Source organism: Melitaea cinxia, chromosome 13 (assembly GCF_905220565.1).
Source record: "Melitaea cinxia chromosome 13, ilMelCinx1.1, whole genome shotgun sequence".
NCBI classification, from domain to species: Eukaryota; Metazoa; Arthropoda; class Insecta; order Lepidoptera; family Nymphalidae; genus Melitaea; species Melitaea cinxia.
Window position 1 is genome coordinate 3,259,653 of NC_059406.1, and position 13,016 is coordinate 3,272,668.

The window sequence follows — 13,016 nt, forward strand, 5'->3', positions numbered from 1 at the left end:
TGCTGTAGTGCTGCGTATACTCACCTAAAACATTGCCGGTTTGTGGGTTCGATTCCCGCTCGGGATGGATTATTGTAATGTACAAATATTTCTTTCCGGTTTTGATGTCTGTCTGTGTGGATCTTCCCACCGTGCCTATCATAAATACCTGATAGCGGCAACACTGACTGAACTTAACTGAGATGGGGTATAGCAGGAATTTCCTGCTCAAAATATGGAGCAGCCCGCCTGGGGTATTACCTCGACCTTACAAAAGATCAAATCTAAATGATACTGTTTTCAAGCAGTATTGTGTTCCTGGTGGTGAGTAAGGTGACCAGAGCTCCTGGGGGGTAGTAAGGTTGGCAACGCGCTTGCGATCTTCTGGTGCTACAGACGTCTAATAGCTACGGTAATCGCTTACCATCAGGTGAGCCGTACGCTTGTTTGCCGACCTAGTTATACCTATATATATATATAAAAAAAAAAAACACGCATTGAGGCCCAGCAGTAGCATTTTACAGGCCGAATCGTAATTGTAACGCACGCAGCTTCTTTCGTGTGGAGATTTTCATGTGCGTGGAATTAAATATATGACGGATTATTACTATTATTTAAGTTTTTAGAAAGTGTGACGTCAGCATTGCTGACGTCACCATTATTCACGTCACTCATAATCAGCAGACAATGAAATGAAACAACTATACAATTACAATACACTCTGATTTTTAACTTTCGTTTTATAATTATCACTTTACTTAATTTATAAATTTAACAAAAATCTTAAGTCTACCCTTAATTTATCTTTTAAACAAAAGCAACAATAATTCCAATAGCACAGTAAAATAATTCAGATAGCAATTATTTAAAAAGCACTCACCAAACTACCGTCCTCAGCAGACGTCGCGTGAAAAGTGTGTCAACAACATGGTGGCCTCCCACCATGTTGCTTCTTTACAATAGTTTTTAATTAATGGTTTTAATACGAATATTTCGTTACAGTAATTCGTGAAATAATTTTAAAAGATTATTTAAACACTTATAAACACAAATCATTTCATAAAATTACACGTGGTTTTTATCACTCATCGTTCAACACAATCTCCAATGAACATTCAAAAAGCAACTATTAAAAATCAACTTAAAGAATTATTAATGATTAAATTTTGAATGTATTTTGCAAATTAAAGATTTGATTTATAATTAATTTTCAACTTAACTTTGTAATTTAAAGTTAACTTTTTGAATGTTTGAAACTTCTAAGGAAGTAATAACAAATGTTGACAAACTCAATTTATAAATTATTCGATTTAGGTTTAAAAATGAAGCTTACCTATTTCATTGGTAATAACATAGGTTATAATGAATTATCATTATTAAGTAGACATAAGTAATAGACCTTAAAATCTAATATAAAAGATAATGTTGACTGTTTTTGCGTCGACACGGCCATTCTGCGGGGCGGTGCGCGCTCTGCACCAGCCTCGGTTTCCTTTATGTTTCAGTTTCTGGAAATAAGAAAACGCTTTTGACTAGGTATCTGTGTGCATAGATACTCCAGTTGACGATGTACGGTTTTATTGAAAATGTCTGGTATTTGTGCTTATGCTCATACATTAATTTTGTTTGTTGCATTAAATGGTGAAAATAATGAATATAATAAATTTGTTGTAAAATAAGGGAATATAGGAAATTGAGCGTTTCTTTGTAATTCGTGCTTATGCTCCACGCACTTCACACGTCATGTTGAACTTATATTATGTAATGCAAATGCTCCACGCATCCTTGCATTTTATCAATGTACTCGTAGACAGGAATGTTGCTGTGGTGCTGGGCGGTCTCGTACGCCGTGGTCCACAGGGGCTCTAAAGGATATGGGAACTAGGTCGACGCTGTGGTGCTAGGCGGTCATGAACGCCGTGGTCCACAGAGGCACTAAAAGGAAGATTTTTATCATTGTGGTTCTGAGCGGTCTTGAACGCCGTGGTCCACAATTTTCATTTATTTATAATTATTGTTATAATTATTATTTACTTTTGTATAAGCTCAAGTGAATGTTGCTGTGGTGCTGAGCGGTCTCGTACGCCGTGGTCCACAGGGGCTCTAAAGGATATGGGAAGGACGATGCTGTGGCCTAGGCCTTTTTAGACCGTGGTCCACAGAGGCTCTGAAAATGATAGGATAGGAAAAGGATTCTAAACATATTTTAATTTAAATCGATTCAATATTGTGTGTGTGTACAGATGTTTCCTTATTGGATTCAGTGGCAAAGGTAACCTAAATGGTTTGCTTTGATTGAAGCTTCGTTATTATCTGCCTCAAAACAGTAAGAGAAATCCTACTGCTAAAAATAAAATATTAGTTTACTATGGAAGGAACTCACCATTTGTTACAGATTGTGATGGCATTGCAGCATGAGACGTGGATGGCTGTGACTCCTCGTTGTCGTCCGTCGACATGGTCATTTGCTCGCCTGGTCGTGGTGCTCGGCGCAGCTGGTCATGAGCTACCTTACGAGGTCTTCCTCTGCCAGTAACCCGCTTCACGATGTACCGGTCATTATCAAGGACTCGTTGAATTTCGTAAGGTTCGCTATATTTGAGATCAAGGCATGTCTGATTTCGAGGATTATTCTTAATCAGAACGTAATCACCTCTTTGAAATGACTGAATCTTGGCTTTGTTCTTGTCAAACCGTTGTTTCTCGTATTCAGCCGCAGTCACCATTTTTTGATGTACTTGTTGCTCTAGTAGATCAAAGTCGACAGTCTCTTCATCAATATTCACTAACCTCAGGAGCTCCGGCGGGACACAGTGTTGACGACGTGTGAGGAGTGTAAGAGGTGCTACTCCAGTCACACGGTGCGGAGTACAGTTGAATGCTAGTTGTAATGCTTCTAATGCAGTTGGCCAATTTTCGGTCTGATAATTTTTGATCATAGTAAGTGCATTCTTTAACGTTGCCATAACGCGCTCTACTTGGCCATTAGCTCGGCTGACTCCTGGCGATATTGCATGTATATTGATGTTGAAGTTGTCGCAGTAGTTTTTAAATTCTCCCAGGAACTCTCTGCCACCATCGACGACAACTTGAATAGGCGTACCAAACAAGTGTATAGTGCGTTTTAATGCTGCTAGGCTGCTGCTTTGACTCTTATCATTTGAATAGCTCAGGGGCAGATACTTTGTGAAAGAATCTATGGTGACAATTACATATTCATCAAGACCTTCTTGATTTCTTGTACCGAGTTTTCCCGTTATATCCATATGGATTACTTGGAATGCGGCTGTAGGCTTTTGAATAGGATGGAGTTGAACTTGTGTGGCTCCAGATGACCCCTTTGACGTCTTGCACACGATGCAATTGTCCACGAATTTCCTGACAACTGTATTCATTTTATCAAACCAGTATGATTCTCTTAATTTCTGTAAAGTTTTCTCCCATCCGGGGTGATGTAGTGCTGTGTGATAAGAGTTGATAAGCGTCCATTGATATGACTTTGGTACAACAATTGCCTTACGTGTTCCCAGTACAGGGTCTGTCAGCCGCCGCTTAAGTACACCTTCATCTAAGTCATACTTATCTACAGGATTTCCATTTGCCATATTGTTAATCAATAAACGTAAGTTTTCGTCTCGTCGCTGCTCTATTTGTATCCATTCAGTGTCTCTGGTCATTAGGTTGACGTTCGTTATAGGATTTCTACTGAAGAAATCGGCGTGTTGGAGACGTTCACCCTTTCTGTACTCTACCTCGAAATCGTAGTTCTGTAAGAATGCCCACCAGCGGTGGATTCGAGGAAGAAGATCCTTCTTATGCTTAGATGCCTTGAGAGCATTACAGTCAGTGATAACCACAAATTTTCGCCCATACAAGTACTGCCGAAAGTGTTTTATGGCTCTAACTACCGCTAGGGTTTCGAGCTCGTACGAGTGGTAACGGCTCTCGGCCTCAGTAGTACGTAAGCTCATATAGGCAATAGGATGACGCCGTTTATCTATTATCTGAACCAACACAGCTCCGTAGCCGAGACTACTTGCGTCCGTGTAGAGCTCTATGGGTGCTTCTTCCTGGAAAAGTGCAAGAGTAGGCGCAGTAGACAAATATTGAACAATGTGATTCCTAGCTTCTTCATGTCGGGCGTTCCATTCCCACTTAGCATCTTTCTTAGTTAATTCATATAGAGGTACCATGAGACGTGAAAAATTGGGAATGAATCGCCGAAAATAGCTAGCCAGACCGTTAAATTGTCTCACTTGCTTTACAGTGGTAGGTACAGGAGCTTTCGTCAAAGCCTCTACCTTTCTTGGGCTGGGACTTACTTTACCATCTGATATAATATTGCCTAAGTATTCAATAGAGCGCTTAAAGAAAGATGTCTTCTCCACATTAATCGAAAACCCAGCGCTTTGAAGAGCGATGAGTATTCGCTCAATGTGGGAAAGTCCCTGGGAAAAGTCTCTACATTTTGAAAGAACATCATCGACATAAACTTGACAAACTTGCTCTACCGTGTTTGTTAGAGGTCCCAACGCTCTATTTATGCAGCGTTGATACACTGAGCATGCATTACTTAGCCCAAATGGCATGGCGAGGTATTCATAGAGTCCATCGGGTGTAATAAACGCCGTTTTCTCTATTGAGCTCTCTGTGATGGGAATCTGATGAAATCCCGCCGCCATGTCAAATGTAGAATAGTAGAGGCCCCCTGCTAATTGGTCAATTTGGTCCGAAATGATGGGCAATGGATAGTGATCTCTCAAAGTATTTCTATTAAGTTCGCGGTAGTCAACGCACATGCGATCTTTACCATTTTTCTTTTTTACTAAAATTATCGGGCTAGAAAATGGTGATTTGCTCTCCCTAATAATCTTATGATCTAATAATTCATTAACAATAACTCGTACTTTCTCACGCTCTAGAGGACTTAGTCTGTACGGCCTTCGCTCTACATATTTATTATTATCTTTAAGTCGTATTTCGAGAGACCCAGTATTAACTCGAGTGAGTGGATACCCCCGAATAAATAAATGTTCGTACTTATTTAAAAGGATTTTTAACTCATTTATTTGTTGATCATTGGTTAAATCACAATCTAGATTATCAAATTTTTCGTTATGAGATCGCATGTGGCAAACAACTGGTTGGTGAACTATTTTAACACCCTGAGAGGTCACTAGTACGCTAAGGTTTGTGTTATCGACAAGGTCAATACCGATTAATAGATCCGTATTTATTTCATAGTCTGAAACTACATGAAATTTAAGTTCTACGTGTAACTCATCGATAACACACACCGTTAATATTGTCGTTAATGATACCACAGTGAATTGGCCAATACCCTTCAGATACTGAACCTCATTAACCCTTCTACCCGGAAGTTTAGCAGCCACCGACTCACGTATTACGGAACACTCTGCTCCACTATCAAATAAAGCAAATATTTTCATGTTACCAATCATGACAGGTAATAGGGTACGTTTTAACGTACCCACACAATTTACGTTTGAAACTACTGCGCGTTCGCGCTTGTAACAGGTCTCATATGTGTGACCTACTCTGGAGCAAAATGTGCATGTCCGTTTGTCGGTAGCCGCAGGCGGATTCTTTTGATCTTGACGCGGTTGAGCTGTATCGATTTTGTTATTACTAAAGTGACACTCACGGGTGTCATGATTCGTTCTCTTACATATTCGACAAAATAAAGAAGGTTTATCCGGAAACCTTGAGCGTTTACTAGGCCCCTGTGAGTTTACATTACTAGGTGGTGGGCGTTTTACTCGCCGTATTGACGACGCGATGGAAATTAATTCCGGCACCGATTTGGCACGCGCATTTAGTAATTCTATACGCAATCTTTCATCACCGATACAACCTATAACAGCCTCGACCGCGTCATCGTTCGACAATTTATCTTTAGTGATACGTTGCCATAATATCCACGCCTCAGAGAGGAATTGCGATATATCTTTGCTACTGTCATAAACGTGTTCCCTAAAACGAACTATATCGCGTGAGTACCTATTTTCAGGTTCAAAAGTTGTTATCAAAATGTCACGTAATTCCTCCCATGATTTCGCAGATACCAGCCAGCTATCAACCCACAACTTGGCGCGTCCTTTTAACAAACTACCCACTTTCATTCTCACATCATAATCGCTCAAGTTGTAAGTTTCAACTGCAGTGGTCACATGCTTACACCACTCACGTATTCCTATATTAGAATCAGGATCGTAGGATGGCAAGAAAATATCATTAATTTTAACTTGAGAAACCGGAACCGCCATACGATCCGTCATCTGTTTCATCATCTGCATCATATGAGCGAAAAACTGGGTCGGCACACCGTTTACAGACGAATTATCTAATACATCAGAATGACCGGCAGAAGAGGGATCTGATCCCACTTCTGATGACGGATTATTACTATTATTTAAGTTTTTAGAAAGTGTGACGTCAGCATTGCTGACGTCACCATTATTCACGTCACTCATAATCAGCAGACAATGAAATGAAACAACTATACAATTACAATACACTCTGTTTTTTAACTTTCGTTTTATAATTATCACTTTACTTAATTTATAAATTTAACAAAAATCTTAAGTCTACCCTTAATTTATCTTTTAAACAAAAGCAACAATAATTCCAATAGCACAGTAAAATAATTCAGATAGCAATTATTTAAAAAGCACTCACCAAACTACCGTCCTCAGCAGACGTCGCGTGAAAAGTGTGTCAACAACATGGTGGCCTCCCACCATGTTGCTTCTTTACAATAGTTTTTAATTAATGGTTTTAATACGAATATTTCGTTACAGTAATTCGTGAAATAATTTTAAAAGATTATTTAAACACTTATAAACACAAATCATTTCATAAAATTACACGTGGTTTTTATCACTCATCGTTCAACACAATCTCCAATGAACATTCAAAAAGCAACTATTAAAAATCAACTTAAAGAATTATTAATGATTAAATTTTGAATGTATTTTGCAAATTAAAGATTTGATTTATAATTAATTTTCAACTTAACTTTGTAATTTAAAGTTAACTTTTTGAATGTTTGAAACTTCTAAGGAAGTAATAACAAATGTTGACAAACTCAATTTATAAATTATTCGATTTAGGTTTAAAAATGAAGCTTACCTATTTCATTGGTAATAACATAGGTTATAATGAATTATCATTATTAAGTAGACATAAGTAATAGACCTTAAAATCTAATATAAAAGATAATGTTGACTGTTTTTGCGTCGACATATATATTAAATGTATACGAATCTCATTTTAAATATACAGTTAGGTAGAATACAATTGACATCCAGACCCATAGGTATCGGGAATTTTTCAAGGATGAAAAGTACGCTATCTCTCTTTGCCCTTAAAGTACTACTAGCTAACAAAAACCTAACGTCGATTGGTTAGTCAGTGGAACACATATCCAATTAAAATTTAATAGTAACTGATTTGGCTTTTATTGCTTTTATAAGGTCCTATAATAATAATTGGTCATTATAAATATTTCTTATGTACAAACATTTGCTGTTATATTTTATTACATAGGTACGTAGATACTAATATATATACGTTTATAATAATATACGTAGTATAAACGTTTAAAAATTTAGGTAATTATTATTTCTTAAAGCGATGTTCCTGGCCATGTCGCTCAGCCCCCACCCCGCGTCCTGAAGATTGCTGGAGCGGACTTGTTCCGAAGATAGAGCGGGATGAAGACAGGGAACCGTGGAGGTTGCCTGATCTGCGCCCATCATTGCACTACCTTCATGATCGTGGTAACATGTCTTTTTATAACCTCTATGTTTTTAAAATAAAAAAGTATAGACAATTTTAAAAATAAAGCCGACAAAGGTTTATGAAAAGAGTTTGCATACCTACGTAAAATAAAAACACAAAAATAACATTCGATAATTGACGTAGTTTTAAATAGTCTTCTAAGTACTAAAAAAAGTAAATCTTTGTAGTTAACTGTGTAGTTAACAGTTGCGAATAGCAAATGCTAAAATTAATTTTTATTCCTTTATTTTGAATTACATTTATTTATTTTTACATTTTTATCTATTATTTGTCAGAAATGTAAAACATAAATTTGTAAATGAATCACTATAAATAACATGTTCACCAATGATGCGTCGCATGTCCAATTGATCGTTCCAAACCTCAATTAAATGCGGCTTAAGTGCCTAGGTGACGGGCGATGTGTTTGTTATCTTTTACAAATGTAATTTTAAAGGTAATACTTTAAAAAAATCATCTACTAAGGTCAATTTCTTCTATTTTAAACTTAATAAATTAATATACCTTCGAAGAAAAAATAGATATCTACCTTCCCTAGACGATGCTATTTTTTTCGTAGGCATAGATATATCAATTATTTAATTTAGGTTTTATATGCGAGAAACCGACACATTAACATCAAAATAAATTTATGCACTAAAAGTTTAAAAGTACTAGTTTACTACAAGTTTGAGTATTTAAATTATTAATAAAAAATTTGAGACAGATATAAATTTAAATCAATAAAAAAATTTACTTATAGGGAGTTTAAACTAAAAGTATTAACAATAAGTAAAGTAATAAACTATTAATAACTAAAGAATTGAGCCAGAACCGATAGCTAAAATTTTACATTTTAATATTTTAAAAAAATTACCTAAATTAAACTACATACTTATTGACACTAAAAAGTTTGCGTGATTAAACGTTAGAAAAATATATGTATAGAGAAGTTCCTTCGTCTAGCGTCGGTATAAAATTTTTTCTACTTATTAATTTTCAAGCGGTGTTGTCAATTTCTATGTTTAATTTGTTAAATAGCCGTAGGTATCCACTAAAAATAATTTATACGTTATCATGCATTTTAAAATGGACTGTTATTTGTTGAGATTTAATGTGTTTAAATAAATTTTACAAAAAATATAATTATTCTTCTTTTTTATCGTTTTAAATTTTGATACGATAACGTCTTGTAAATCGATGAACACCGGCTGCAAGCACGAAAAGTGTCACGTTCTGCCTGAGCCTGAGCGTGCAAGCGTGAGCGCGCAATAAGCGATAGAGAGGCACGATCGGGCCAAGCATTGGCTTGTGACACATTTATCTTTTCTCGTGTTACGTCATAATGTACTCTGTGGTTACGTCAGAGTTAGCAGTTCGAAATAATTCAGTGATAATAATTCAATTTAATTCAATTCATAAAAATAAGCAATTTTTCATCAATGTTTCTTCATGACGTTATCACGTAAAAAAAATATCCGTACCCGGAAACCGACTTTACAGACAACCAATTTTTAATAAAAAAATTATGTTGCATTATTTTTGTTTTAGACTTTTTAACCGTCTTCAAAAAAGGAGGTTTTCAGTTCGAGTGTATTTTTAATGTCCTACTTGAAACGTCAGAACTTTTTACTGGGTGGACCGATTTCGATAATTCTTTTTTTAATCGACCACTTGTCATGTGGTAAATTTGATTGAGATCTGCTAAGTGATTTTTGAGTTATCTCTAATAATGTTTATTTACTTGACTATTTTTTCGTGTACCTACGTTGTTTCAATTTTTTAATTTTGATAACTTGATTTTTATTTGAACACACTTATTAACGTTTCATTTTGTGTATCTTTCAGAAAGAGACAATTGCGTTGCTTGTGTTGCTCCGTTACCGCTGCTACAGCCCCCTGCACCAGCGCCCCACTAACTATGTAGGAGTAGAAGGAATCACAAAGCAATAATCAAATGTACCGATAGATGGCACTGCAAAGCGAAACATTCATTTTCAGTGTTTCCAGTTTCAAAAATATAGTTTGACCCACACACTGTTAATTTTTAAATAATGTAATTTTTTTTCTGTTATTAATATAGTATAAACATGTTTTTGAAATAAATATATATTTTTAGTTTTATGTAAAAACATAGTAGCTTTTTCTGTTAAATGTTATCTTTAAATGCGTACACTGATATAAGGTTCAATAACTACAATTTTTTTTGTAATTCATGAAGTATAAACTTTTGTTTTAAATTACCCAAATCTAGTCACACCAATAAGTCATGTAGATTTATTTGTAGATATAAATATAGTTTAATTAATAGAATAAGATAATAAAGCAATTTAAATGAATTTAATTCATAATAAATATAACGTATAGATTACTGTAATGATTAAAGTCTTTTTTGTGTATTTTTATTTAAATGTAAACTTGAATTTTAATGTAAAAATTTTATGTGTAAGGATAATTTGGTAATAGTTGAGAATTTTGAACACTTCTTATGTTCCACACATATTATTCCATATCTTCTGACAGAAAAATACAATTAATGTATATAAATAGTTAAATACTAACCTACCGCAGTTAGAATGCGTTCTTGACTTGTCAAATGCAAATGTTTATGAATATCTTTGATTGATATTTGATGATTATGATTTTTTTAGCATTTTATTTAATATTATTTTTTTTCTGTAAGATAGATTTTAATGTAATTTATACTAGTAATGTTAAAAAGTGTAAAGCAAATAATCATCATGACGTAATAGGTATCAAAATAAAAATATTAGTATTTAAATTTATAATTTCAGTCTTCAATACATATCATAACTTTCTAGTCTACTGTATGATTTATAAATAGTATTTATTATAATTGTAAAGTAAATGTATTAGCAGCACAATTATTACACAACAAATAAATAAAATATATGATAAAATAACTGTTTCCTTTTTTCTCTTGAATAAAATAAAATGTCTGAAATATTTATTACAAAGACCAAATCAGTGACATTAAAAAATAAATATGATAAAATAATTACTAAATAAACTTTGCTTTCCATCAACGATAGTGTTTTACCCAATACCATCAACAAAAAACAAAAGAATTATCCTCTCTGCCTATGATTTTTAATTATTCATATTTGTATTAACAAATCCAAAGTATATTATTTAATGACACAATTTACATAAAATAATCTCCGATTCAATTAATGTTATTTTACTAGTATTGATATTACATTCGTTATAAATTTCGTTACAGTAATTGAATTATTATTTCGATGAAATGTTTGCTTAGAGCAAATATATTCGGTTCGGCTACTTAATGACTATATTTGATTAATACAATAATTTTTACTTTAAAATTATGCTTGGATGAAATAATTATTAGTAATCAAAATTATTCTTACTGAAAATAATTATTTATTACCCTGCGAATTGTAAAAGTACTAAAACTTATTGAAAGCCTATATTTCCAAAGTAAATTACTATTGATTAAGGCCAATAAAAATGCCCTCTAGTGGTATTGTTAGACACTACACTGTTCGATTTAACCATTGAGGTGAGATATTATATCATTGGATTTAACACTCTTACATATGTCAATGTGTAAGAGCGTTAAATTGTTTAGCATTGTAACACAGGGACCCTCTGTGTTAGTAAATAGAAAATAACTTAATTGTAAGCATTTTCGAACGGTGCTTCTAATAATTAGGAATGTTAAATTAAAAAAGCCTTTTTTTCATAAATTTAAAAAAGTTTATTCATATAATTAATAAAAGCTGTTTTGCTTATCCGCCAGCCCGCAGTGGAGCAGCGTGGTGGGTTAAGTTCCAACCCTTCTCCTAAATGGAAAAAGAGACCTATGTCTAGCAGTGGAATGTTAGAGTTTGAATGCATAATGCGTTTTTGCTAAAACAGCAGATATTTTAATATAACAAAACGTTATAAAAGCAAATCTTTTAAACTCTTTTTTCATATCTATTAAGCCACACAACGTTATTATTATAATGAAATTCCTAAAATTTTACAAGTTTTATTTTAAAAAAAATAATTTTTAACAAAAACAAAAACCGACTTCAAAAAGGAAACTAAAAAGTGAAAAATAAATTTACTTAGTACAAAGTAATTCGTATTTTGATTTAGTTAATCAGAAATGATTAAATAAATATTTTATAATTTTGAAGTCGGTGCCAAGTAAAACAATAACTACTCTAGTATCTACTCGTAAGTTGTATTCAGTTTTCTTTCATAATTTGTTTCATTGACTATTAGGTTGAATACTGTGATTATTCTGTTATTGTTTTGACATATCTAATAATATTTTTTGTACTTGTTTGTTGTGTGTGTGTTGTTTGTATCTGTTATTGTAGCCAGGTTGTTGTAGTATTTACTTGGCACCAACTTCAAAATTATAAAATATTTATTTAATCATTTCTGATTAACTAAATCAAAATACGAATTACTTTGTACTAAGTAAATTTATTTTTCACTTTTTAGTTTCCTTTTTGAAGTCGGTTTTTGTTTTTGTTAAAAATTATTTTATTTTACAATTTTTAGTGATGGGTAGACCTAACAAGGATGCTTTTTCTCTTATGTCGGGGGTTCGGAAACATACACAATACACAAGCACAAACACCCAGATCATGACAAACATCTATATGGCCAATACAAATGTCTGTCGTACGCGGGGATAGAACCCACTAACGCCAGCGCAACAGCCGGTGCTGTGACCGCTGCGCTAACGCGTCGACATACTATGAGTAAAGTTCGCTATCAGGGTACGTAATAACAACCGGGACTGACAGTCTAGCGTGTAGCGAGGCTAGGTTGGGAGAACCACAAGGATTAACAACTAGACTGAAAATAAATATTTGTATAAACATAAATATCCACTCCGAGCGGGAATAGAACCCGCGACCGTCGGTGTTTAGGCGCCGCCGACACGGCACATGCACCATTATATCAAAGCGGTCGTCAAACAGCAAAAGGTAACTGCTGTAAATTGTTGAGAAATTCCCTCGAGTGTTTATGGGCTCCATCATCAAACCTGGTCCTGCGACACAGATGATCACACAGCAGGTAATTGCTATAAATCGTTGAAAAGTTCCCTCGACTATCTTTCGTCTCCGTCATCAGACTTTAATGGCACTTGTAACTCATATAGGTGCAAAGTTCTCATCAATAGAAACGAATTAAGTTCAAACAGCAGGTAATTGCTATAAATCGTTGAAAAGTTCCCTCGACTATCT

General features: G+C 34.3%; 1 protein-coding gene across 1 annotated transcript in view; it reads left to right on the plus strand.

Annotated features, from left to right (window-relative positions):
- LOC123658990 (SKI family transcriptional corepressor 2) overlaps nucleotides 1–9,797 on the plus strand; it is a 28,488-nt gene extending 18,691 nt beyond the window's left edge. The window contains exons 8-9 of the mRNA XM_045594275.1: nucleotides 7,634–7,781; nucleotides 9,631–9,797. Of these exons, the coding sequence (XP_045450231.1) occupies nucleotides 7,634–7,781; nucleotides 9,631–9,701 (219 nt within the window). The 3' untranslated portion in view covers nucleotides 9,702–9,797. The remainder of the gene's footprint in view (nucleotides 1–7,633; nucleotides 7,782–9,630) is intronic.
- The last annotated feature ends 3,219 nt before the right edge of the window (nucleotides 9,798–13,016 follow it).